A 27,443-nucleotide genomic window follows, 5' to 3' on the forward strand; every position below is an offset into this window, starting at 1 on the left:
GATCAAATGCTAGAAACTGGGATTAGGCTGGGCCTCTTTCTAGTCTCTAAACTTTCCATGATTTTGCAATTATGCATGAATCATCAATGAAACTAAAACTGGTCAGATTAGTTAGCACTAAGAAACAAGACAGTTGGTCTCTTGACCTTCTAAGTTATCCAACTGATGCACATTTCTAGCCTTTCTTCCCTCTCCAACGTCCTCAAACACATCATAACCTCCCATTTGCTTGCCCATTTCTCACAAACATCCTACTTAAATCTCTCTGCTCCATCTCCTCTAACCTAACAGTATCAAGATGGTCCCAATAAAAATCATGAATGACATCCTATGAAAATATGATCAACATTTGGTACAGTTAGTTACACCATTCTTCAGCACTTTCCATGGCACTCCCTTTGCACAATTCCATTGTTAATGCCAGAGCATCTCCAGCAATTACTTGCCTTCATGCTGTCAGATTGTTCAGATGATATTTTAGTCATAGAATCATACAGCGCAGAAGAGGTCCTTCAGCCCATCGAGTCCACACCAACATATTAGAAACACCTGAACTCCCACCTAATCCCATCTGCCAGCACTTGGCCCATAGCCCTGAATGTTATGATGTGCCAAGTGCTCATCCAGATACTTTTAAAAGTCACAACTTACTTCATTTGAACATCAGGAGGACTGAAACCATTATTGCTTTCCCTCAATTACTTCATTTCCTTGCTACAAGCTCCAATTTCTGACCACAGCCTCCCATTCACTCGCCCTTCAGCCCATTGACCCATTAAATTTCCTACCACCCTATTTAGTAGACCATTCTGTGTCCTTGGCTCAATGCTGGAACTTACTTTGTTGCTATATTTTCTTTGCAGTTTTAAAAACCTGCTCAAAACATATCTTTTCAATCACTCTCTAACCCTTTCCTCCATAGCATAAAATTCCCCAACTGTTTCTACTGCAAAGTCAGGAACAACAATTTTCCCCTCTGAAGGCAGTAAGTATAAGTATCTGATTCCTTAGCATGGATGGTAGCTCTAAATTGATGGAGTCATGCTGTCATTTCAGCCCACCCAACTCAAAGCAAGGGACCCACAAAGCTTCGTGTAAGGGATTGTGAAGAGATTAATATATAATATTAACATGGAGAAAAAGGAAGTACTTTCCACTGTTGTTTCCTGGGAACATCTGTTCCCTTACAAGGAAAGGCAGATGAAATGAAACTTTGCCTTTGTTCCACTGCATTTACTTACTGTATTAATGTAATTTGGCTAACAAAAGAAATGGGTCGTAAAGAAAGCTCAGTACTATAGATAGAGATAAACATGGAAAAATGACGCGAAGTGGAAGGAAACATTTATAGGAAAATAGAGACGACATATAGTAAGGCAAAAATAAATTATTTACAAACTCTAAGTCACTTCTGCCCTACCCCACAATATGCAGTATTCATTTTAACACACAGCTCTGCATTCGCAGCAACAATCCTTTCATTCATTCATTGCACAATAAATCATTCTGATAACATAATGCTGGGAAAATGGCAAAGTAATTTCAGAAGGAGAAAACAAAAGTGGCTATATCATCAAAACAATATGTTCCTATATACATTGAAAAGGATATCAAGCTTCAAGGTTGTAGCTGTCTCAATGCGTACCTGTAAAAAAAAAACATATTAGGGTATATGTTCCACCAGATTCTTAATATTTTGATTAACTGTAATAGGCATTGACTTAAATTTTATCTTATTTTGAATCAAGCAAATTAACTGCAATAAATTGCAGGTGTCAGTTCCATAGCATTGGGAGAAAATTCACTGCATTCAAAATCTATGCAACATTCAGTTGAATCAAAGCTGTAAAGTCAATGCTTCAAGTCTTAATAAAAAATACATATATTTCCAAAATAAATCACATGCAAGAAAAACTATGTAGTCAAAAACCATCTTAAAAGCCAGTCCCGTTTACCTACAAGTTCGCACCAGTGGAAAATGTAGTGGAAATAGTAGAGCCGTTACACTCATCACTCTAAACTCAAACCAGCTCACTGTCACCAGTGAAGATTTACGTGCAAGTTATCTGATTAATTTATTCAAAATTATAGTGCTGTAATGGATTGTGTGCTTGGTCTGAACTTTGGTGCAATAGCAGGAATTTAAATAGAAAATGATGGGTTCATTGTACCCTTCCTGATTCACAATTTTGCTCTGTCCAACACCACCTTCCAAAATTGATATCTTTACTACCTGGTTCCATGTCAAGTGAGAAAATACTATTTAGCATGACAAGTAAAACTTTGAGGCAGTCTGCAGCCAGAGGCGGAGAAAGACCATGGCCTGGATTTTACAGTCAGCAGCAAAGGACGGTGCTCACTGCTGACCTCAAAGAAAGCTGCCCACTAAGATCCTAGGATCTCTATTGCTTAGATTTCATCTTTCTGAACGATAATTTCATTCTGGTGCCAACTGCAAGAAGTCTCGGTCATCAAACAGGCACTGAAAATTATTCACAGGCAGCAAGCCAGGGCAGGAAGTAAAATCCACTGTTTATCTTTCACTTTTTAATCACAGAATTGCTACGAGTGCGTGAGGCCATTCAGCTCATTGTTTCTGCACCAGCTCCCCCAATAAGCAATTCGCCTAGTGCCATTTCCCCATGATTCTGGACATTCATCCTTTTCGGAGAAGACTCTAATTCCCTTTTGAATGCCTCGATTGAACCTGCCTTCACAACATTCTCAGCCAGTGCATTTCTGACCCCAAGCACTCGCTACATGAGAAATCTTTTCCTCATGTCGCTTTAGCCAAAATATCTGTGTATTCTGGAGTAATTATGAACTTGGTACAGAACACAGACAGAAAATGGAATGTAGGAATAAATAGGGCATTTTCAGATTGTCAGGCAGTGGAATACTGCAAGGTTCACTGTTTGAGCTCCAACTATTCAGTTTATGTGGAGATTGAATGTAATATTTCCAAGTTTACAGATGACACAAAACTAAGTGGAAGTGCAATTTGTGCAGAGGAATCAAAAATACTTGAAGGGGATTTGGAGAGGCTAAGTGAGTGGGCAAAAGTTGGCAGAAGCAATGTGGAAAAATGTGAGGTCATTCACTTTGGTACGAGGAACAAAAATACAAATTATTTCTTAAATAGTGTGAGCCTGCGACGTGTTAAACTTCAAAGGAACTGCGAAGAGGCAATGTGTAGTTTAGCAGAACAAAGTGAGATATGCACAAAAAGTGACGTTGGAGCTATTGGGGAATTCCTGGTTTTAGTTTTCAGTTTTGTTTATTAGTTTATTTATTATCGTCACAAGTAGGCTTACATTAACACTGCAATGAAGGTACTGTGAAAATTCCCTAGCGCCTGTTCGGGTACACTGAGGGGGAATTTAGCATGGCCAATGCACCTAACTAGCAAGTCTTTTGGACTGTGGAAGGAAACCAGAGCACCTAGAGGAAACCCACGCAGACACAGGGAGAATGTGCAGACTCCGCATAGGCAGTGCACCAAGCCAGGAATCGACCCAGGTCCCTGGCGCTGTGAGGCAGCAGTGCTAACCACTGTGCCACCGTGCCACCCCATCAGGGGAAGGGACGAGCATGATATCCAGGAATGCCAAGGGTCATCCTTGGACTGGTTTGTAACTTTCTAAGAGATGCCTGCAATTCTTTAATTTGGTGTTCTGTGATTGATTGCTGAAGTACATTTCTGCGTCTGTCTCATCATTTTCTTAATGTTTATGTCAGCTTCACAGCTGTTGATAATTGAAATGATTGTACTTTTTTAAAAAAATCTAAAAAGGTGATAATCTGAAAATTTCAATTTACTTTTAAAATATTTAATGTTTCTAAAAATAAAACCTAAAATCAGGAGGAGACGACAAGTCCAAATCATGAAAAAATTAATAATTTCATTTATGGCGCAGTGCTCACGAGCTCTCTGTAGAACAAACTGGCCAGTCCCATTCCTCCAGTCCATCTCCATAGCCCAGAAAGCTTATTCAGTTCTCCATTCAACTTATTTTTGAAATCCTTTCTGCTTCCACTATCCTCATGGGCAGCGAATTCCAGGTCATTACCATTTACTGCATTAAAGGTCCTTCATCACATTTCCCCTGCGTCTCTTGCCAATACCAGTATTGACCAGTACCGGGTAAGGAATTGGGGGCAAGCAACCGGTCCTACGCTTTGTTAACCTGTTCCGGGCTCTGCCAGCACTGCACATAGGTCATTAAAGTTTAGCAGCAAGAGGAAGATCCCCTGGTCTGCTATGAACTTGGAAGAAGAATTTGGTCTTTTTACGAACTTGAAACGTTAACTGTATTTTCTCTCTCCATGATGTTGCCAGACCTGCTGAGTTTTTCCAGTATTTTTTGTTTCTATTTCAGATTCCAGCATACCTCGCATTTTGCTTCTCCAAGCTTATCTTGTAGTTAAAATCCTCTATTCCTTGAACTATTCCAGTAAATTCCCTCTGCACTCTCTCAAGGACCTTCACATCTTTCCAAAACTGGATGCAGTACTCTAGTAGTAGCCTAACCAGAGGTTTATACAGGTTCAACATAACTTCCCTGCTGCTGTACTTCAGATTTTTATAAACCTCAAGATCCCATTACTCTTGAGGTTACTACCACTCTCTTAAGAACCAACAATCCCTTACGATCTTATGTCTATGAACAACAACATTCAGACTTACAAAAAAATGGTTGTTTCAGCTTATGCTGCTCTCTTCCTCATCTGATCCATTTTCTCCATTATTCTCCACACCTACCACTATGGTGGCTCGGTTTGCCTTTTGTTAAAGTAGATAGCTGGAAGCAGTTGCATCAATTATTCTGATTCCTTATTGAATCGTTTTAGGCCTATAACAGTAAAGGCCTAAAAGCTCTCGACAGATTTTTTTCACTCCTATAAGCCAGACTATCAAGGTCAGCTTAACTCTCCTAATAATACTAAATCTTAACAAATGTCTATAAATGTTACATGTCATCTAATTGTACAGAGTGGCATAGTGGAATGAGAAGAAAAGAAAGGCAATCAAACAGATCATCCTTGCTGGGCAAATGGTTGTCAATCAATCTCTATCCTCCAAATTTCCCCAGTGGACTCAATTATTTGGGAATGCCAATCAGGACATATACTGTGTTTTCTTTCTTGCAGACAAAGTTGAGCTTGTTTTGCTATTTTTGTATGCAATGAGAAGCAAATTAAAATTTTGCCATCAAGTTAAACCACTGTCATGACCTAATTTTTAGCAGAAGTTGCACAGTCTGATAGTGTTTACCCTTCTGAAAGCTGGGAGAACATGAGAAGGCTTACAGCAATCCCAAGACACTAATTACAAAGATGTCAGTTTGCCATGAGAATGTAACAGAATATTGCAGTAACGAGAAGGCAAGCTTGCTGATCATATCATTCTACTTTCAGCGATCATCAAAAGGTTTGTATTTGGCATTATTCTTTATAATAGTCGTAGGCACTTATAATTAACAAGACTGAAAACATACAAATATAAAAAAACTATTAGGAAGGGAAAGACCAGGTGGCCCTTCAAACAGGCCCCATACCACAAAACATGCCTCTCCAACACTCTCAGGTGAACAAAACCATATCAGAAGAATCACATGGGTGAGGTGTTATCTATAAAGACACTTATCTTCAGTACAATACAATCACTGCCCAAGTTAGGAATTGTTCCAAATCCCTCTTCGTGGCATCAAGTCAACACCCACCATGGCAGTTGACAATCTATTCCAGAGAGACTCAATTCTGAAGAACTACCAATATCCAGTTTATCCCTATTCTTCCATGTTTGATCTCATGTATTCTGGTCATCCCCAACCTGTTTAAATATGAATACATCCAGGCCATTAATGATTTAATAGATCACTATTAAGTCACATCTAAATTTATGTTCTTCTAATGTAAACAGACCTTTGAGCCTATCCAAGCAACGAAAGTTCTTAACATAACATAGGAATTATTCCTGTAATTCTCTTTTAGACATTTTTCAAGGGTACTATTAACATCCATCATGAAGGAGGATCAAAACAGGTCTCCCTATTGCAGTCTAACCAACAACCTGCATAGTGTCAAAATGGTGTCCTTTCATTTCTCTTGAAGGGTTAGCTTGAAATATAGTTTTATACCTTGGTAATGAAATTTTAGAGTTCTGTAAACATTAACATTAAGATCTTGTTTTCTCTCAACCTCCGTACTGTTCCCTGAAAACGCTAAGTATATTCTGTGTTGGCCTACAAACATTTTTTAGTCATTCGTAGGACATGGGCATCGCTGAATGGCCAGTATTTATTGCCCATTCCTAGTTGCCCTTGAGAAGGTGGTGGTGAGCTGTCTTTTTGAATCACTGCAGTCCATGTGCTATGGGTTGACCTACAATGTCATTAGGGAGGGAATTCCAGGATTTTGACCCAGCGATTGAGAAGGAATGGTGATATATTTCCAAGTCAGGATGAGTGGCTTGGAGGGAAACTTGCAGGTGGTGGTTTTCCCATGTATCTGCTGCCCTTGTTCTTCTAGATGGAATATGCATGACTTCATTTATCTAAGCATCATTTCAAAATGTATAATCCATGTCCCACCTATCACATCTAAATAATAGAATCATAGAATGGTTACAACACAGGTAACTTCGGCCATTTCCCTGCTAGCTCTCTGTAAGAACTACTCAGCAAGTCCCGCTCCTTTGCATTTTCCACATAGCTCTGCAAATTTTTTAGAATTTGACTTATTATTGTCACATATATTGGTATAGTGAAAAGCATTGTTTCTTGTGCACTATACAGACAAAGCATACCGTACATAGAGAAGGAGAGAGTACAGAATGTAGTGTTACAGTCTTAGCTACAGTAGATGAACTTAAAAAAGGTAGGTTCATTCAAAAGTCTGATGGCAACAGGGAAGAAGCTGTTCTTGAGTCGGTAGGACAAACCAAAGAAGAACGTACAGGGTAAATGGTAGGACTCTGAAGAGTGCAGTTGAACAGAGGCATCTGGGAATACAGGTACAGAATTCCCTAAAAGTGACGTCACAGGTGGATAGGGTCGTAAAGAGTGCCTTTGGTACATTGGCCTTTATAAATCGGAGTATCGAGTATAAAAGTTGGAGTGTTATGGTAAGGTTATATAAGGCATTGGTGAGGCCGAATTTGGAGTATTGTGTACAGTTTTGGTCACCTAGTTACAGGAAGGATGTAAATAAGATTGAAAGAGTGCATAGAAGGTTCACAAGGATGATGCCGGGACTTGAGAAGCTGAGTTACAGAGAGAGATTGAATAGGTTGGGACTTTATTCCCTGGAGCGTAGAAGATTGAGGGGAGATTTGATAGAGGTGTATAAGATTTTGATGGGTATAGATAGAGTGAATGCAAGCAGGCTTTTTCCGCTGAGGCTAGGGGAGAAAAAAACCAGAGGGCATGGGTTAAGGGTGAAAGGAGAAAAGTTTAAAGGGAATATTAGGGGGGGCTTCTTCACGCAGAGAGTGGTGGGAGTGTGGAATGAGCTGCCGGATAAAGTGGTAAATGCGGGGTCACTTTTAACATTTAAGAAAAACTTGGACGGGCTCATGGATGAGAGGGGTGTGGAGGGATATGGTCCAAGTGCAGGTCAGTGGGACTAGGCATAAAATGGTTCGGCACAGACAAGAAGGGCCAAAAGGCCTGTTTCTGAGCTGTAATTTTCTATGGTTCTATGGTATGTGACTTCAGGCTTTTGGATCATCTTCCGGTGGAAGAGAGTATATCTGGGGTGTGCTGGATCCTTGATTATACTGGCTGCTTTTCTGAGGCAGCGGGAAATGTACAGAGTCAATGGATGGAAGGCTGGCTTGTGTGATGGACTGGGCTTCATTCACAATCCTTTGTAGTTTCTTGCAGTCTTGGACAGAGCAGGAGCCATACCAAGCTGTGATACAACCAGAAAGAATGCTTTCTATGGTGCATCTGTAAACGTTGGTGAGAGTCGTAACGGACATGCCAAATTTCCTTCGTCTCTTGAGAAAATAGAGGCATTGGTGGGCTTTTCTAACTATAGCATCGACGTGAAGGAACCAGGACAGCTTGTTGGTGATCTGGACACCTAGAAACTTGAAGCTATCGACCATTTCCACTTCGTCCACATTGATGTAGAGAGGGGCATGCCTTCCACTATGCTTCCTGAAGTCGATGACTATCTCCTTCATTTTGTTGACATTGAAGGAGAGATTATTGTCGTCACACCAGTTCACCAGATTCTCTATCTCATTCCTGTACTCTGTCTCGTCATTGTTTGAGTTCCGACCCACTACAGTGGTGTCATCAGCAAATTTGGAAATCAAGTTGGAGGGGAATTTGGCCATACAGTCAAAGGTGTATAAGGAGTTTAGTAAGAGTCTGAGGACACAGCTTTGTGGAGCAGCGGTGTTAAGGATGATTGTGGAGGAGGTGTTGTTGCCTACTGACTGCTGTCTGTAGGTTAGGAAATCTAGGATCCAGTTGCAGAAGGAGGAGCAGAGTAGGCTTACATTCACACTGCAAGTTACTGTGAAAATCCCTTACTCGCCACACTCCGGCGCCTGGTCAGGTACACGGAGATGCTCTCCTTCGGAAGTTTCTCTAATGGTTTCCCTACGACTGACGTGAGACTCACTGGTCTGTAGTTCCATGGTTTATCTCTACAACCCTTCTTAAATAGCGGAACCACATTAGCTGTTCTCTAGTCGTCTAACACCTCCCCCATGGCCAGAGAGAAATTGAAAATTTGGGTCAGAGCCCTTGCAATTTCCTCCCTCATCTCCCACAGCAGCCTAGGGCACAATTCATCTGGACCTGGAGATTTATCCACTTTTAAGGCTGCCAAAACCTCCAATACCTTGTCCTTCCCTGGGAAAGAATGGGAAAGATAGATGCGATCTAACAGTACAAAAAACAATGGCCTAGATCTTCCGGTCAGTGGCAATGCACTTGCTGCCCATAAAGAATTTACCGAGCCAGTGCTACTGCACATTTCTCCCAGGTTCTTCCAATCATAGCTGACATTGAAACAGGCAGCACAATGTATCTCGTCTTAAGTCCAGCGAGCAGAGTAAGGTCAGAGGAAGATGAGGACACGCCCCGTTTTACAGCTCTAGCTGCTGTATTCAGGTAAGTTTCTAAAGATCCAAACCTTTTAACAAATGAGTGCGGGTTAGTGAATGGGTAAGCAAGTGAATAAATGGATATGTCGGTAAGTGGATAGTTGGGGAGGTTATAAAGGGTAGTCGGGTGGTGAAGGAGGTTAGTGAAGGGTTAGCTTGGGGTGGGTTGGGGGGTGGGGGGGGGGGGAGGAGAGGAGCAGAGGGGAGGTTAGTTGGCTGGATAACTGGGTCAGGTCGGAAAGTAGTTGCGTGGTCTGGGAGGGTATTCGGATGGGTAGGTGAGGAGAGTCAGGTGGTCAGGGAGGTGGTTGAGTGGGTCGTGGGAAGTAGTTGGTTCATGGGGTCAAGTCGAGTCGGAAGGAAATCAGGTGGTAAAAGGCTTAATTGAGTGGTCAGGCTGATAGTCAGGTTGGGTCAGTGGTTTATTGGGTTGGTGAGGGACGGTCATCAGAAGCAGTCGGTTGGTCAGGGGTTCATGAGGTGCTTAAGAGGATTATCAGGGAAGTGGATGGGGTATTACTTGTGATGCGCAATTAATCTCCACGTTAATCATTGAGTCGGAATAGGTATTAAACAATCTAACATTCTTAGTTCAGTACACGGTGAAGTCCGATGTATCTTGCCTAAATCTCTGTCTCATGCTTAGGATTGGAACATTCATGCAGGGTCCCAGACAGCAGGGAAGCAGACCATTGGATGCTTAAAATTCCTGGGCAATTCCCATGTATGCTCACGCATTAGGACCATCACGGGGACCTGATTTGTATTTCTCAACATATGTCCCATCTCCAACAGTCCAGAGACAGGAAGATTTGGGTCAATGTTCAGACCAGAGGACAAGATGAGGACAGAGATAGGAAATTGGTTTCTTTAAGATCATACCAAGCATGTATGGTACACTGCAAGAGACAAAAGGTGGAAAAATCACTGTGGAACACTTCATTTGAAGAGTTACGAGCAGGTCAAAACAGAGAAAATAGGCAAAGTAGATGCTAATGCTGGATCTCCTCACATTTCTCCGTGAACACAGTATTCTAGATTGGACATGATGGAAATTTTGCTTATACTGGAACAGTGTTTGGAGTCATGAGCAATGGGAAGAGAAGCAGAAAACGGGCAAGTGTAACAGGGGCAGCACAGTGGCACAGTTGTTAGCACTGCTACCTCACAGCCCTAGGGACCCGGGTTCAATTCCAGCCTCGAGTGACTGTGTGGAGTTCGCATGTTCTCCCCATGTCTGCGAGGGTTTCATCCGGGTGCTCTGGTTTCCTCCCGCAGTCCAAAGATGTGTGTGGGTTAGCTTGATTGGTCATGCTAAATTGCCCTTTAGTGTCAAGGAGATTAGAAGGGTAAATACATGCGGTTATGTGGATAGAGTCTGGATGGGACTATTGTCAGTGCAGGTTCGATGGGCTGAATGGCCTCCTTCTGCACTGTAGGTATTCTATGATCTGCTAAGATTATTTTCATTAGCTTTTCAAAACACAACAAGCAGGATGATTTCAGGAGATAATGATCTATTTCAAAAACAGCTCTGATATCCAATTTCCTACGCAGTACAAAAACAAAAAGGTGCACATGCCCACCAGACATTAAGGGATTGCGCTGAATTAAAAACTGTTATTTTAGAAATATAATTGCGACCCTAAAATGAACTCCTATAATGTTATCCTAGTACATATACGATGTTATTGCTGTTGTAAGTATATTACGTAGAAATTATACAATGCATTCTTCATTTTTAATATTACAAATCACCAAGAACCTCCCAAATTAAGAACAAAATTTCTCTTGGAATAAATAATAGGATACATATTACTTATTCTTCCAATACCAGTTACTATAAAATCTAGCCGTTAAATTTAACTTTAATGTTGTCTTTTATGTCCATTTAACATTGATTTGTGACTTACAAATGTCAAGGTTATCTAAACTTAAATTGTAATCCAAATGGTGTGATGTATGCATTATATTTTGCAATAACTGGTACAGATATGGTTTAATCGCACATCGGCCTTACATGCCTTATAATCCATGCAGCATACTTGCTTTACTCATTTAAAACCTCCTCAGCAAGGCCTAACACTTCACAAGTCCAAGCTGCAGTCAAAGAGGGATCCTAATCTTAATATTTAGTCATGGACAGGCAGCAAGGTGAAATATTTAACTTCATGGAGAAGGTATGGGAGAGGACAATTGGTTATCACAGCACCCTTCTCAATGGACAGCTCAGCAGCAGCAATAGCAAGAACGTAGAATGTCCAAACAGAAATACAACTTTCATTTAAAAAATCTGAACAAAAAATTAAAACTAAATTACTTTTTGTCTAAATGGAATTTGTTTAGTTTCTCTTGCAAGAAGATGTATTCAGTCATTCCACTTACCTACAGAAGATTTCAATTTGCAATGCTATTTTTAATTAGATTATTGCATCCTTGATGTGTAGCTAATTTACTGATCACATTAAATTTAATTAACAAGTAAATTTTACTCACTATTAGGGAATTTGTATTCTTCCCAATCAAACATTATTTCCAACTGATATAAACATTTTTTCATTTTACCCTGAATTAAACACATGCTGATTCACCTTGCAGTGTTTTACTATGAAGGCGAATCTCAGTAGCGGGATATTTTAATTTCATCAATGGTCAATAGGAACACTGAATGAAAGGGTCCTTGGACACCTGTGCAAATAGGCTTATATTTTAGGTTTGACTAATTGATATTGAAATCAATAGGCAAGCCATAATTAAATCAAGAAACATTCTTGGTTTCCGCTGCAACAAAGGAAGGCTATCGTGTCAAATTATCCACTAGTAAAGTACAAAAGGCCACCATTTACCTGTCAATAGCCCTTGGTCATGTGATTGAAACTAATACTTTACTACTGAAAGACCACCATTTGCCTTCTATTGTGTACCAATTGCTATTAATCATATAATTGAAACTGCTCTGCTACTGAAAATCTTTTATTCCAAAACTCAGCAGAGATCCTTTTTACCCAGAGGGTGTTGATGGTCTAGGACACTCTACCTCGGAGGGTGGTTGAGACAAGTTGCCTCACAAGCTTTAAAAAATTCCTGAATGAGCATTAGGCACGATATAACATTCAAGGCTGTGGGCCAAGTGTTGGTAAATGGTATTAGGTGGGACATCAGGTGTTTTTCACATGTTAGTGCAGACTCATTGGGCTGAAGGACCTCTTCTGCACTGTATGATTCTTTAAATTCAAGAAAGTCAGCTGCTGGTGACTTTTAAATTGACTGCACACTAACTAGGGTTTGGGAATATACACATCTGCCTTTAATTAACATAAACCACACTAATCATGGACCGAAGGAAAGGGGAATTAGGGGTTTCAGTTTATCTCCTCTGAGCGTAACATAATCCATCACTATTCGCCTCACCATTGTCTTGGGAGATCTCTATTAAGCCACAACATAACCTTCTCTACTCTCATGAAACAATCCTAAGTTGTCTGTATCTTTAATTTTAATAAGTCAGAAATGTTAGGCAAGAAAGAAGTATTGAAGTGATGGTGATAGCTTAGCTAATGCTGAATTATAGTTCAGCACTATGGTACCATACCTAAATAACAATTTTAAATGATCATTTTCAATGACTAGCTTAGAAAATGTTTTTCCAAGTGATAGATGAACACTGTGCACCTCCAGCAGGAGTTACTGGATACCATTTAGGATTTGTAATCATGTCTGATTTGCCACCTTTCCAAACAACGAATATTAATGCCAGGTGCACCGCATGTTAATTCAGATTGGCTAACTTTCTACAACAAATTGAACCAATGGCATTTATGGTCTTTAAGACTCCTTCAAGAGGAAAGCTAGGAACAAATTCCCAACCATATCTTTACAATACATTAATATTTGCCAACATGTTAAATATGAAATTATTTTTATAGAGCAAGAGTGGTTTATGCTTATTAGCCTAAGGATGTAAAAGCAGGTTCTGCTCACATGTTAAATTTGAGACACCAATGGTTTAAAGGAAAAGGGATAGGAGGAAGTGACTGACACAAAGACATATTCACATTTTAAGAGCCAGATTTGCACTGGGAAAATAATTTTGTTCCCAAAACTTTGCTTCATTATACAAGTAGGACCAGTGCAAGACAAGAAGAAACTAGAGCATTTTACATTTTTATGGTTAGGAGCACCAGCGACCTGGATTCCTGTCATAGGTGACTGTCTACGTGGAGTTTCCGCATTCTCCCCATGTCTGCGTGTGTTTCCAATTTCCTCCCAGAGTGTAAAGATGTGCCGGTTAGGTAGATTAGCCACGCTAAATTGCCCTTCACTGTCCAAAGATGTGTAGGTTAGGTGAATTGGCCATGCTAAACTGTCCTTTAGTGTCCAAAGGTGTGTAAGTTAAGTGGATTGGCCAGGATCAATGCATGGGACTCTGGGGATAGGTGGGGGAACGGTCCTAAGGTTGGGTCCTGGGTCAAAGGGTTGGTGCAGACTTGATGGGCTGAATGGCATCCTTCTGCACTGTAGGGATTCTATGGATATGATCAACAGAAATAAAGTGTGCAAAAATGAACATTAATGATTGCAGAAATGTATTCATATGATCTACTCAGTGAACAAAGCCAATGGAGCAAAAGCAAAACTAGGTATTGTAATAATGAAAGTGCATTCTATCACTGCTAATATAACAATAAGATGGTCAAGCAATGAAAGAAATATTCAAACTTGACTCCTAGATCAAGGTCAACTCTGTCCTCATCGTTTTATGAAGTGCCAAACAGACTAATTGAAATATGTCAAGTCTAAAAAATTGGTTTCCTCATGATTGATAGCCTAACTGATCAGAGGTGAGGTAGCATCTGGTTGCCTGGAAAGACTGTCATACAATGCATCTCTCCAAACATAGAGGGGAATACACAGCACTCAGCAAGTGATTCTGATAGAATTAAGCATTTATCATTGATTAAAGTATTGCATAATATTCTATTCACAGCACAGCAACAAAGTATTTAGTCCAACGTGCCCATGCCAGTGATCATGTGCCACACAAGCCACCTCCCACCCTTCATCCAACTGAAGCAACATATTCCTTTCTACCTCATCTATCGTCTTCCCCAAAAATGCATCTATACTACTTGCTGCAATTAATTCCTTGTGGTATTGAGTTCCACTTTACATCCACCCTCAAGGTAGAGAGCATTCTCCTTAATTCCTTAATGATTCTTATATTTATGATTCTGATCTCGCTTACAAGAGAAAATATCTTCTCTATGCTATCAACCTCTTTCATAATCTTAACAATCTGAAAATCAGGACACCTCCCAGTCTTTTTAAGAGCCCCAGCCTTTCCCGATATGTTAAACCTCAGTTATGGTAACATTCCAGTACATATTTTCCGCACATTCGCCAGCGTTATAATGTCTTTTTATAGCATGAAAACGAGAACAACTTTCTGCTTTCTTCATGCTTTTTTTGTTTTCCTCACTTCCTTCTTTTTTCCAGGTTTTGCATAGAACCATGAAGTACTTTGAATTTGTTGCAAGGTCATCAACTTGACACGTTAACACTCCCCGCTGATGAGCATTTCCAGCATTTACTATTTTTTATTTTACACTTGCATTATCAGGAGTACATCCGGGGAAAAGGTAGCGGGGAGCATGAGCTCAGAGTGCAGGAGGGACAGGTTTCTTCAAGAACATGATGTTCTGGAACCAACAAGGAAACAGGTTTTTTTTAGACCTGCTTGCATGCAATCAGACAGTATTTATTAATGATTGCACAGTATAGGATCCTCTTGGCAAGAGTGCTCATCACTTGACAGAATTTCATAATCATGTTTGAGGGTAAAAACGTGGATCTGAAACTAGAGTTTTAAATGCGATTTTAAGAAGGCATACCCCTGACTCGGCAAGGCATACCCCCAGCTCGACAAGAAGGATGCATCATAATGGTTCGCTAAAGAAGTTAAGGATGGTATCAAACTGAAAAGACATACAATAATGCTACTGAGCAATAATGCTCCAGAGCAATTAGCCTTACCGGGGGGAGGGGGTGATCCTCAGGATAAATCACCAGAAATCTGATAGCGACTTTACTTACTTTTACTAGAAATGTCACTGGGTTAGTAATCCACAGGATAAGGCTAATTGCTCTGGGGACACAAATCTCATCACAGCAGCTGGTGGAATTTAAATTCAATCGATTAAAAAGTCTGGAATTAAAATCTAGTCTCAGTAATGGTAACCAATAAACTATTAGCAATTGTCATAAAAATCCATCTGGTTCACTATTGTCCATGAGGGAGAGAAAGAACTGCCTTCCTTACCTGGTCTGACCTATATGTGACCCCAAATCCACAGTAACGTGGTTGACTCTTAACCAGCTTCTGGAATAGCCTAGTAATCCATTCAAGGCAATTAGAAATGGGCAACAGAAATTCTGGCCTTGCCAGCAATGCCCACATCCTCTCAAAGAATAAATTAATTTAGCAAGTAATTAAGAAGGCAGATACAATGTTGCCCTTTATTGCAAGGGGGATGGAGTATAAAAATAGCAACAATTTTCTACAACTGTACAATGCATTGGTGAGACTACACCTACTGGAGTATTGTGCAGTTTTGCTCATTACTCAAGGAGGGACATACTTGCTTAAAAGCAGTTCAGAAATGGTTCACTGGTCGATCCCTGGGATGAAGGACATGTCTTATGACGAGGTTGGGCCTACGCCTATTGCAGTTTAGAAGAATGAGGGGTGATTTTATTGTAACATGTACAATCCTAAGCGAGTTTAACAGGGTAGATGCTGAGAAGATATTTCATATCAAAATACAAATTAGGAGCAGGAGTAGGCCACTGGGCCTTTTGAGTCAGCTCTGCCATTCAATAAGGTCATGGCTGATCTAATTTTCAACCTCAAATTCACATTCCCCCGACAACATTTCACCCCCTTGCTCATCAAAAATCTATCTACCTCTGCCTTAATAAATAATACCCAAAGACTCTGCCTCAACAACCTTTTGACGAAGAGAATTCCAAAATTCACAACCCTGGGAGAAAATAATTTCTCCTCATCTCTGTCTTTGTTGGGTGAGCCCTTATTCCTAAAACAGTGGTCCTAGGTTTTAGATTCTCCCATTAGAGGAAATATCCTTTCTACATTGACCCTGTCAAGACTCCTCAAGATCTCATAAGTTTCAATCAAGTCACCTCTTACTCTTCTAAACTCCAAAGGATACAAGACTCATCTTATTAGGAAAGGTTGGACAGGCAACACATCCATTCCAGGTATTAGTCTAGTAAATCTGAGCTTCTTCCAATGCATTTTCGACTTTCCTTAAATAAGGAGACCAATCCTGCACACAGTGCTCCAAATGTGGTCTCAGCTATGCCCTGTACAACTGAAACATAACCTCCCTATGCTTGTACTCAATTCCCCTTGCATTAACAATAACATTCTATGAGCTTTGCTAATTACTTGCTGCCCATGCATATAAAGCTATGATACCCAGATCCCGCTAAATCTTGCAGCTCTGCAGTCTGTCACCATTTTGATAATATGCTTCCTTTTCATTTGGACTAAAATGGACTACTTGGCATTTTCACACATTATACTCCATTTACCAGATATTTGCCCACTCACTCAACCTGTCTATATTCTTCCATAGCCTCCTCATGACCTCTCTACAATTTACTTTCCTACCTATCTTTGTGTCATCAACAAATTTAGCAATGATACTATCTGTCCCTTCATCCAAATTTATATAAATTGTAGAGTTGAGGCTGCAGCACTGATCCCTGTTGCACACCACTCATCATATCCTGCCAACCAGAAAAAGACCCATTTATGCCTACTGTTTCCTGTTAGCTGGCCAATCTTCTATCCATGCCAAAATGTTACCCCCTACACCATGAACTTTTATTTTCTGCAATAGCCTTTGATGAGGCACCTTATCAAATGCCTTCCAAAAATCTAGTTACAATAAGGCAGCATACGGGACACTTGCCTTTATGAGTTGTGGCATAAATTATACATGATGTGGAGATGCCGGCATTGGACTGGGGTGAACACAGTAAGAGTTTTAACAACACCAGGTTAAAGTCCAACAGGTTTATTTGGTAGCAAATACCATTAGCTAATACCAAAAGCTAATGGTATTTGCTACCAAATAAACCTGTTGGACTTTAACCTGGTGTTGTTAAAACTCTTACTGTAATAAATTATACACGGTAAGAAGACTCACAACACCAGGTTAAAGTCCAACAGGTTTATTTGGTAGCAAATACCATAAGCTTTCGGAGCACTGCTCCTTCGTCAGATGGAGTGGAAATGTGCTCTCAAACAGTGCAAACAGACAAAATCAAGTTGCAGAATACTGCTTAGAATGCGAATCCTACAGCCAGCCAGGTCTTAAAGGTACAGACAATATGGGTAGAGGGAACATTAAACACAGGTTAAAGAAATGTGTATTGTCTCCAGACAGAACAGCTAGTGAGATTCTACAAGCCCAGGAGGCAAGCTGTGGGGGTTACTGATAATGTGACATAAATCCAACATCCCGGTTTAGGCCGTCCTCATGTGTGCGGAACCTGGCCATCAGTTTCTGCTCAGCGACTCTGCGCTGTCGTGTGTCGTGAAGGCCACCTTGGAGAACGCTTACCTGAAGATCCAAGGCTGAATGCCCGTGACTGCTGAAGTGCTCCCCCACAGGGAGAGAACAGTCTTGCCTGGTGATTGTCGAGCAGTGTTCATTCATCCATTGTCGTAGTGTCTGCATGGTTTCCCCAATGTACCATGCCTCGGGACATCCTTTCCTGCAGCGTATCAGGTAGACAATGTTGGCCGAGTTGCAAGAGTAGGTACCGTGTACTTGGTAGATGGTGTTCTCACGTGAGATGATGGCATCCGTGTCGATGATCCGGCCCATCTTGCAGAGGTTGCTGTGGCAGGGTTGTGTGGTGTCGTGGTCACTGTTCTCCTGAAGGCTGGGTAGTTTGCTGCGGACAATGGTCTGTTTGAGGTTGCATGGTTGTTTGAAGGCAAGAAGTGGGGGTGTGGGGATGGCCTTGGCGAGATGTTTGTCTTCATCAATGACATGTTGAAGGCTCCGGAGGAGATGCCGTAGCTTCTCCGCTCCGGGGAAGTACTGGATGACGAAGGGTACTCTGTCCACCGTGTCCCGTGTTTGTCTTCTGAGGAGGTCGGTGCGGTTTTTCGCTGTGGCGCGTCGGAACTGTTGTTCGATGAGTCGAGCGCCACACTTGATAGCCAAGTTCCGCACACATGAGGACGGCCTAAACCGGGATGTTGGATTTATGTCACATTATCAGTAACCCCCACAGCTTGCCTCCTGGGCTTGTAGAATCTCACTAGCTGTTCTGTCTGGAGACAATACACATTTCTTTAACCTGTGTTTAATGTTCCCTCCACCCACATTGTCTGTACCTTTAAGACCTGGCTGGCTGTAGGATTCGCATTCTAATCAGTATTCTGCAACTTGATTTTGTCTGTTTGCACTATTTGAGAGCACATTTCCACTCCATCTGACGAAGGAGCAGTGCTCCGAAAGCTTATGGTATTTGCTACCAAATAAACCTGTTGGACTTTAACCTGGTGTTGTGAGTCTTCTTACCGTGTTCACCCCAGTCCAACGCCAGCATCTCCACATCATAAATTATACAAGCAGAGAGGTTATGTTCTAGCTGTACAAAACTTTGTTTCGGCCACAGCTGGAGTACTGCATGCAGTTCTGATCTCCTCACTATAGGAAGGATGTGCTTGCACTGGAGACTGTGCAGAGAAGATTTACCAGGATTTTCCCTGGGATGGAGCATTTGACCTATGAAGAAAGGCTGGATAGACTCTGGCTGTTTTCTTTAGAGCGGAGAAGGTTGAAGGGGGACCTGATTGAGGTGTCTCAGATTATGAGAGGTATTTCTTTTCTATTCTTTGCGAGACATGGGTGTCGCTGGCTGGCCAGCAATTATTGCCCATCCCTCGTTGCCCTTGAGAAGTTGGTGGTGAACTGCCTTCTTGAATTGCTGTAGTCCACGTGCTGTGAGTTGACCCACAATGTCTTTAGGGAGGGGATTCCAGGTTTTTGACCCAGCGACTGCGAAGCAACGGTGACATATTTCCAAGTCAGGAGGTGAGTGGCTTGGAGGGGAACAGAGTGGACAGGAAGTTGAAGGGTCAATAACAAGGGGGCATAATTTTAAGGTGAGGGACAGGAGGTGTAGAAGAGATTTGAGGAAAAACATTTTCTCCAGAGAGTGGTTCTCTTTTCTCTTTTATCCACAGCACCTGCTACCTCTTCAAAAACTCCAATAAATCTTGGGGGTTACCAATGACCAGAAACTGAACTTGACTAGCCACATAAATACTGTGGCTACTAGAGCGGGTCAGAGGCTGGGAATTCTGCAGCATCTCATCACCTGACTTTCAAAGCCTGCCCATCATCTACAAGGCACAAGTCAGGAGTGTGATGGAATAATTTCCACTTACCTGTTTGAGTTGAATGAATGCAGTTCCAACAACACGCAAAGCAGCTCAACACCAACCAGGACAACACAGCCCACTTGATTGGCAACCCATCAATGAACATTCACTCCCTCCACCACTGTCACAATGGTAACAGTGTACATCATCTACAAAGTGCATTGAAAGAACTCACCAAGGCTCCTTAGAAAACACCTTCCAATCCCATAACTGCAAACATCTAAAAGGGGATGTGCAACAGACATTTGGGAACACCACTACTTATAAGTTCCCCTCCAAGCCACCCTGACTTGGAAATATATCACTGTTCCTTCACAATCACTGGGTTAAAATCTTAAAGCTCCCTACCTAACAGCACTGTAGGTGGTACCTACACCACATGGACTGCAGCAGTCAAGAAGGCAGCTCACCACCACCTTCCCAAGGGCAAGTAGTGATGGGCAATAAATGCTAGCCTAGTCAATGATGCTGACATCCCTTGAATGAATAAACATTTTTATAAAAACATGATTTCCCTTTCACAAAGCTTGATTTTATCTATATACCGTTATAACATCTTTAATAGCTTCTAGCATTTTACCTATTACGGATGTCCTGCAAAGTGGCCTGTAGTTTCCTGCTTTCTGTCTACCTCCTTTTCTGAATGAAGGAGTTAAATTCGCTATTTTCCAATCTTAGTGGAACCTTCCCTGAATCTAGTCAGTTTTGGAAAATTAAAACCAACGCGTCAACTGTCTCACTAGCCACTAATTTTAAGAATCTCGGTTAAAATTCTTCAAGACCTGGGGACTTGTGAACCCACAGTTCCAACAATTTGCAGAATACCACTTCCCTGGTGGTCATCTTTCTGAGTTCCTCCTTCCCTCAAATTCCTGATTTTCAGCCATTTCTGGAATGTTACTTGTATCCTCTATAGTAAAGATGGATGCAAAATACCTATTCATCTGCCTTCTCCTTATTTTCTAATATTAACGCCCCAGTCTAATTTTCTATAGGAGCAATGCTCACTTCATTAACTTTACAGATACTCATGCTATCTGCCTTTATATTTCTAGGCATCTTTCTCTCATACTCTAATTTTTCTCTCCTTATTAACATTTTAGTCATTCTTTGCTGTTTCCTATATTCTATCCAATCTTCTGACCTGCCATTTAAGCAAGATGCTATTATATTCCTTCACAGGGGAATCTAAAGCAAGGGAGCATGGTTTAAAAATAAGGGACCTCTCATTTAAGATGAGGAGGAGGAGGAATTGTTCTCTATCAGTCTGTGGAGTCCTCTTCCACAAAGAGAACTACAGGCTGGATCATTGAATATATTCAAGGGCAAACTGGACAGATATTTGTTCAACGAAGGAGTCCTTTCAATTGAATCAAAAAAGGTTGAAGGCATCTCATGGTAAAGTTTTAGAAAGAGCATGAGAAGTCAAAGAATGTTGCATGTTTTTAACTGATGCTGAATCACCACTTTATCCTTTCCTCAACAAGTACTTATAGATTTCATTGAGTTATTGGGTGTTATAAATGAACCTTACTTTGTGAGGTGGAAAACTGTGACATTTCATCAAGCATGAAAATGTACAAAGCACTGCCAAAAAATAACTTGGCCAAAAATGCTCCTGATTAGTAGCTACGTGCTGCAGAACAATGCAACTACACTTCAAACATTGTCCTGTTATTATGGTTATTATTATTGCAAACACTCGTACTAGAAGTTAAAAATGCTATTCTGAGAAAATAACAACTTTGAACAGAGTTCAGTGAATATTTTTCTGAGATGTAAATAAATTGCAAGATTTTGCCTGTGGTCAAAATTTATTTCAGAGGGGCTTTGTCAAAAGAAAGCGAAGACTGCTTCAAGTCTAAAGGAGGATTTAATTGACATTGCTGGTTATTGCTTTGAGACAGAATTTTAAAGGCATGCCTTTTGATTAGTTCTGGCTCTCCATTCAAATAGAATTCCCTGTGCATCCTAAAGTGCAGTTGAAACACTTGACCAGTTCACATCAACATATCTGCATAAACAGTGATTTTCATCACTTGCATCAAAAACAGAAGACTCTGAAAAGCAGATACTGATTTGAAGTGGAAACTCTCCAACATTAGCCCAACTATCACAAATTGTGCACTGGCACACAGACTCAGCCTACTTATAAAGAGGTGTGACAGACATCAACTATCTTTTTGTGTTCAAGTTTACTCAGGTTTTATAGTAGTGGTACTTTTCTATTTATGTTCTTTTCTGCCTCAAGCAATACATTGTGGTTGCCAGGAAAATTGAATCTTCTTACAAATATACAGGGATGAAATTGGCTTTCACCGGAAGGATGAACAGACTCATCATGAATTTTACACCATACCCGATCATTGACTTCTATGGAAAAGAAAACTGGATAAAGCGTAAGCCAGCCTCCCAATTCACCATCACCCATTTTGCATTACCAGCAAAGACGAATTTCACCCCCATTTTCTCTTAAAAAGAGTGGGCACTTGGGGTGTGCATCACCAAAGGGGAGCTCAGCAAAATGAAAGATTCAAAACCTTCTGCCATAACATTTTGCTCCAGTCTGAACAAACTGTTCATACGTCATTATGTTCCCCAATTTGATGAGCACCAAAAAGATGTGCTAGTATGTTAGAAATAAATATGTGCTTAAAAGTCTCCAAGGAAATTAAATATTTCTGATAAAATAAATTGCAATTTGAAAACATACCACACGGTCTTGGTCCTGCATGAGATTAAGGATAGCCTCGTATAACATTGGTCTTAATTCAGATTTAAATTTTACAGAGATCCATTGACCAATCAGCCAAATCACCCTCCGTCGAATAAGTTTGTATCTGTACATCAAAAAAAAACAGGCAATTACATATTAGTAACTAGTAAAATGATTTAATATAATAAGTTAACAAAATTAACTTTAATGAATACTTCAGTGAATAACAAAGACAAGTAAAAGCTACTAGATTCATTTAGTTGCTGCTACAGTGCCTTTCAAGATCTATTTGTAGAATGACGGAATGCACGCCTAGTAAATTCGTGAAAATTAAAAGTACAATCCAGGTCTGATTGCTCCTTAAAAATAGCTGAATAACGAATGGCCACTGCATTCTTCTCTTGACTGATAAATCCGGGAAAGCTCGGGTAAAACAAATACTGATTTGCTTTCCAATGTGGTATCTTCCAGATAAATAAGTGCATATTCAAACTTATGAGAACAGGTAAAATAATATTCGATCCATAAATGCAAACTCCTTCGACACCTCCCTCCCAAACTTATACAACAAACTCCTTTTGGAGGCAAAGTTCTTCAAACCAACCAAGTATACCCAACTTGCATCATGAAACAGGATACTTTCCAACTCATACTTCCAAATATTGCTCAGCAATTCATCTGGGGGAATTTGAGGAGGAATCCATAGAGTTTCAACTGGGTGGCATCTACCACTTGGTTTCATAGTGGAGTGTGTCTGACTACAATTAGTCTCGTAGCTTATAGGGACTATGTATTTACTGGATACATTACAACATAAGATATATTTTGAATGCTGTGTTATCCTTAAAATCTGCAGACATTTATGTAGATAAGTGGGAGTGAAGGTGTATTGTATTATAACAAAGAACAACAAAGAAAATTACAGCACAGGAACAGGCCCTTCGGCCCTCCAAGCCTGCACTGAACATGCTACCCGACTTAATTAAAACCCCCGATGCTTCCGGGGACCATATCCCTCTATTCCCATCCTATTCATGTATTTGTCAAGATGCCTCTTAAAACTCACTATCATATCTGCTTCCACTACCTCCCCGAGCAACGAGTTCCAGGCAACCACCACCCTCGGTGTAAAAAAGCAGCCTTGTACATCTCCTTTAAACCTTGTCCCCTCACACCTTAAACCTGTGCCCCCTAGTAATTGACTCTTCCACCCTGGGAAAAAGCTTCTGACTATCCACTCTGTCCATGCCTCTCAATCTTGTAGACTTCTATCAGGTCTCCCCTCAACCTCTGTCGTTCCAGTGAGAACAAATCAAGTTTCTCCAACCTCTCCTCATAGCTGATGCCCTCCATACCAGGCAACATCCTGGTAAATCTTTTCTGTATCCTCTCCAAAGCCTCCACATCCTTTTGGTAGTGTGGCGACCAGAATTGAACACTATATTCCATGTGCGGCCCAACTAAGGTTCTATAAAACTGCAACATGACTTACCAATTTTTAAACTCAGTGCCCCAGCCAATAAAGGCAAGCATGCCGTATGCCTTCTTGACTACCTTCTCCACCTGCATTGCCACTTTCAGTGACCTGTGTACCTGTAAACCCAGGTCCCCTTCGCCTATCAATACTCTTAACAGTTCTGCCATTTACTGTATATTTCCTATCTGTATTAGATCTTCCAAAATGCATTACCTCACATTTGCCCAGATTAAACTCCATCTGCCACGTCTCTGCCCAAGTATCCTGATCTATATCCTGCTGTATCCTCTGATGGTCCTCATTGCTGTCTGCAAATCCACCAACCTTTGTGTTGTCCGCAAACTTACTAATCAATCCAGTTATACTTTCCTCCAGATATATATTACAAAGAGCAAAGGTCCCAGCACTGATCCCTGAGGAACAACACTTGTCACAGCCCTCCATTCAGAAACGCACCCTTCCACTGCTACCCTCTGTCTTCTTTGACCGAGCCAGTTTTGTATCCACCTTGCCAGCTCATCTCTGATCCCATGTGACTTCACCTTCTGCACCAGTCTGCTATGAGGGACCTTGTCAAAGGCCTTATTGAAGTCCATGTGGACAATATCCACTACCCTACCCTCATCAATCATCTTCGTCACTTCCTCGAAAAACCCAATCAAGTTAGTGAGACATGACCTCCCCATCACAAAACCATGTTGCCTCTCACTAATACGTCCACTTATTTCTAAGTGGGAATAAATCCTGTCTCGAAGAATCCTCTCCAATAATTTCCCTACCACTGATGTAAGGCTCACCGGCCTGTAATTACCTGGGATTATTCTTGCTACCCTTCTTAAACAAAGGAACAATATTGGCTATTCTCCAATCCTCTGGGACCTCCCCTGTAAGAAGTCTCACAACACCAACTCCACATGTTGTGAGACTTCTTACTGTGCTTACCGCAGTCCAACGCCGGCATCTGCAATCATGACCTCCCCTGTAGCCAGTGAGCATACAAAGATTTCTCTCAAAGCCCCAGCAACTTCCTCCCTTGCCTCTCTCAGTATTCTGGGGTATATTCCATCAGACACTGGGGACTTATCTACTTTGATGTTTCTCAAGAACTCCAATACCTCCTCCTTTTTGATCTCAACATGACTCAAACTATCTACACACCCTTTCCCAGACTCATCATGCACCAAGTCCTTCTCTTTGGTGATTGCTGATGCAAAGTACTCATTTAATACCTCGTCCATTTCCTCTGGCTCCACGCATAGATTCCCTCCCTTGTCCTTGAATGGGCCAACCTTCTCCCTGGCTACCCTCTTATTGTCAAAGTTACCATGTTGAATAAATGTTTTATTCTGTTGTTAAAAGCTAATTAGCAGTCCGATGACTTTGTCCATTCAAGTTTTCTGAAAAAAAGTCAAAGTTACGGTTTTTTGAGCCAGGGTTCCATTCTGGGAACTTACCGTCCAACAGTATCAACTGGGATCGTAACACAATCAACAGAAAACAACAAATTTTCCAATGCTCTCCCAAGCTCATCTTGCCCATGAAACTCTTTTGCTGTTGTCTCAATTTGCATGCCACTAAACTGGCCAGTCAATTTAACTTCACAGCTTTCCATATTAGGTGATACTGTAAATAGTTCCCCCATCCTGAGGTTCCATTCCCTCCCTTTCAATTTTGCCATCATCAGCCATCTTTAAAACAAAATCTTTGACCCTTCTATCCTTGTAAACTATCAGATCTCCAACATCACTTTCCTGTCTAAACTTTTCGAACATGTTGCAACCTGAGAAATCTGTCTCTCTCTTTGCCTCGGCTCCATGTTTAAAGCTCGCCAATCAGATTTCCACCCCTGCCCAAGTACTGAAATGGCCATAATCAAAGTGACAAACAATTTATGGTGTATTCAATCTGAAAGTTGCAAACAGCTAGTTCCAAAGACGGTGCAATAAAACGAGATGAAAGTAAAGCCTAGGATAAAATTAGCAAATTAACTATTTTCTGCTACAAGGAGAAACTAGCTGAGCATCATTACTAATATATAAAAGATATCAAGGGCAATTAGGGATAGACATTAAATGTTGCCCTTGGCAACATCCACTTGTTAATGCAAACCCAATAGATAAGTATAATCTTTTTCCAAATACAGTGTGAACAAAATGGTCAAAAATCTCAAAATATGATAGTGTCTAGGGTCCTCTATATACAAGATATTCCAACAATGCAGAATTATTTAAACATTCACTACTGAACTTCCTGTGTGCATGCTAATCCATGCAGAAAAAAATCACTTGAAGCGGAGCATCAGTCTACAGTCATTCGTTTCACACTAGAATCTTCCTACATGTAGTAGTGTTAAATATACTTCTGTCTTGCTAATGCTTTGTTCAAGCTCACTGAAGCTTGGACTAACCAGCTCTGTTGAAAACATGGGCTTAGAGAATTTTTTTTAAAGAAGGAATGGAGAGGCCAAAAGTTGGAAAGATAGGAGCAAGTATATTAACTTTAATATGCTAGGATAGTAACAGCCAGGGCAAATGAAAAGGACAAAGGAAGAATCTGTGCAGGGCAGGATACAATCAGGAAAAGTTGAAAGTTTATGCAAAATAGGAAGTTGGGAGCTCTTGAATAATGAAGTTTATAAGTGATAAAAGCATAGAAGTAAAGATTTCAAAAGCAGTGGTTCTGAATAAGGGGCAAACATGGGCCTGGCAAGAACTCAATGCTACTTCTGTCCTGTACTGGTTCTATGACATTGATGATGCAGAAGTGGAAATACGAAGTATTAGCTAAAATTATGTTTCACACAATCTAATGAATGGATGAAGGAGGAAATAGATTCACTGGTGGGAGGCCGTGTTTACGACAGTTGAGATTTGGTGCTGATGTTACAACACATGCACACAACTATTCTCCCTACAACACCATCAAATATAGCCAAAAGTTTACATGCATGCAACAGAGGGGCTCCAGGGGATGATGGTATAGTACAACAGTTATCGTTGATCACGGTATGTAAGTCAACCATCGAAACTTTGAAACGTCCTTCGAAAAATTTGGGTTGACTTGCACACTATAAAAGGTGAACCACTCGTTTTGGTGTAGGTCGTTTCCATTTTGAAATGTGAAAACATTTGTTTGTCGCCATATCATCTACTCTATTTGGGTGTGTCTTAAAGTTCCGTGCATCTTCTTGGCAACAGGTCCATATGGCCTACTTCTCATTCCCAGACTGAGAAGGCAAGTATCACCCTCAACATGTATATCTGAGTTGAAAAAGTAAGGTTAACTCTTAATGTGTAGCCTTAAACATGCGTTTATTAGCTGAAAAATGATGGTTGCGTTATCCACCAAGTATAAGCCTAGACATGCATTCTGGCATCCAAAAACAAGGATTGTCTTATATGCCAGGTTGACCTATATGCCTCAATCCATAGCAACGTAAGAGCACATAACATTTCACTTTCTCAAGGTCCAGCCCGCTATAAAAATAGTTTTAAATATTTAATACCATAACAACAGCATCACTAAGAGTTTTTAGCCACGTCAGTTACATTATTACAGGAATAAGACGCTGACTATTGGTACACAGAGAACAGATTGTTGATTCTTGTTTTCATTATGGTTTTTGGGTTCTACCATT

The 27,443-nt window shown here is 40.8% G+C and overlaps 1 protein-coding gene across 12 annotated transcripts in view; it reads right to left on the bottom strand.

The window, feature by feature from the left end:
• ipo11 (importin 11) overlaps positions 1-27,443 on the bottom strand; it is a 548,937-nt gene that overhangs the window by 310,459 nt on the left and 211,035 nt on the right. For 9 of the 12 annotated variants that reach the window (XM_078218342.1, XM_078218361.1, XM_078218371.1 and 6 more), the window contains 2 exons: positions 22,327-22,453; positions 1,612-1,645 (listed from right to left, as the gene is read on the bottom strand). In XM_078218342.1, the coding sequence (XP_078074468.1) occupies positions 1,612-1,645; positions 22,327-22,453 (161 nt within the window). The remainder of the gene's footprint in view (positions 1-1,611; positions 1,646-22,326; positions 22,454-27,443) is intronic. The other 3 variants (XM_078218429.1, XM_078218391.1, XM_078218381.1) reach the window with 1 other exon arrangement.

Source organism: Mustelus asterias, chromosome 1, assembly GCF_964213995.1.
Source record: "Mustelus asterias chromosome 1, sMusAst1.hap1.1, whole genome shotgun sequence".
NCBI lineage: Eukaryota > Metazoa > Chordata > Chondrichthyes > Carcharhiniformes > Triakidae > Mustelus > Mustelus asterias.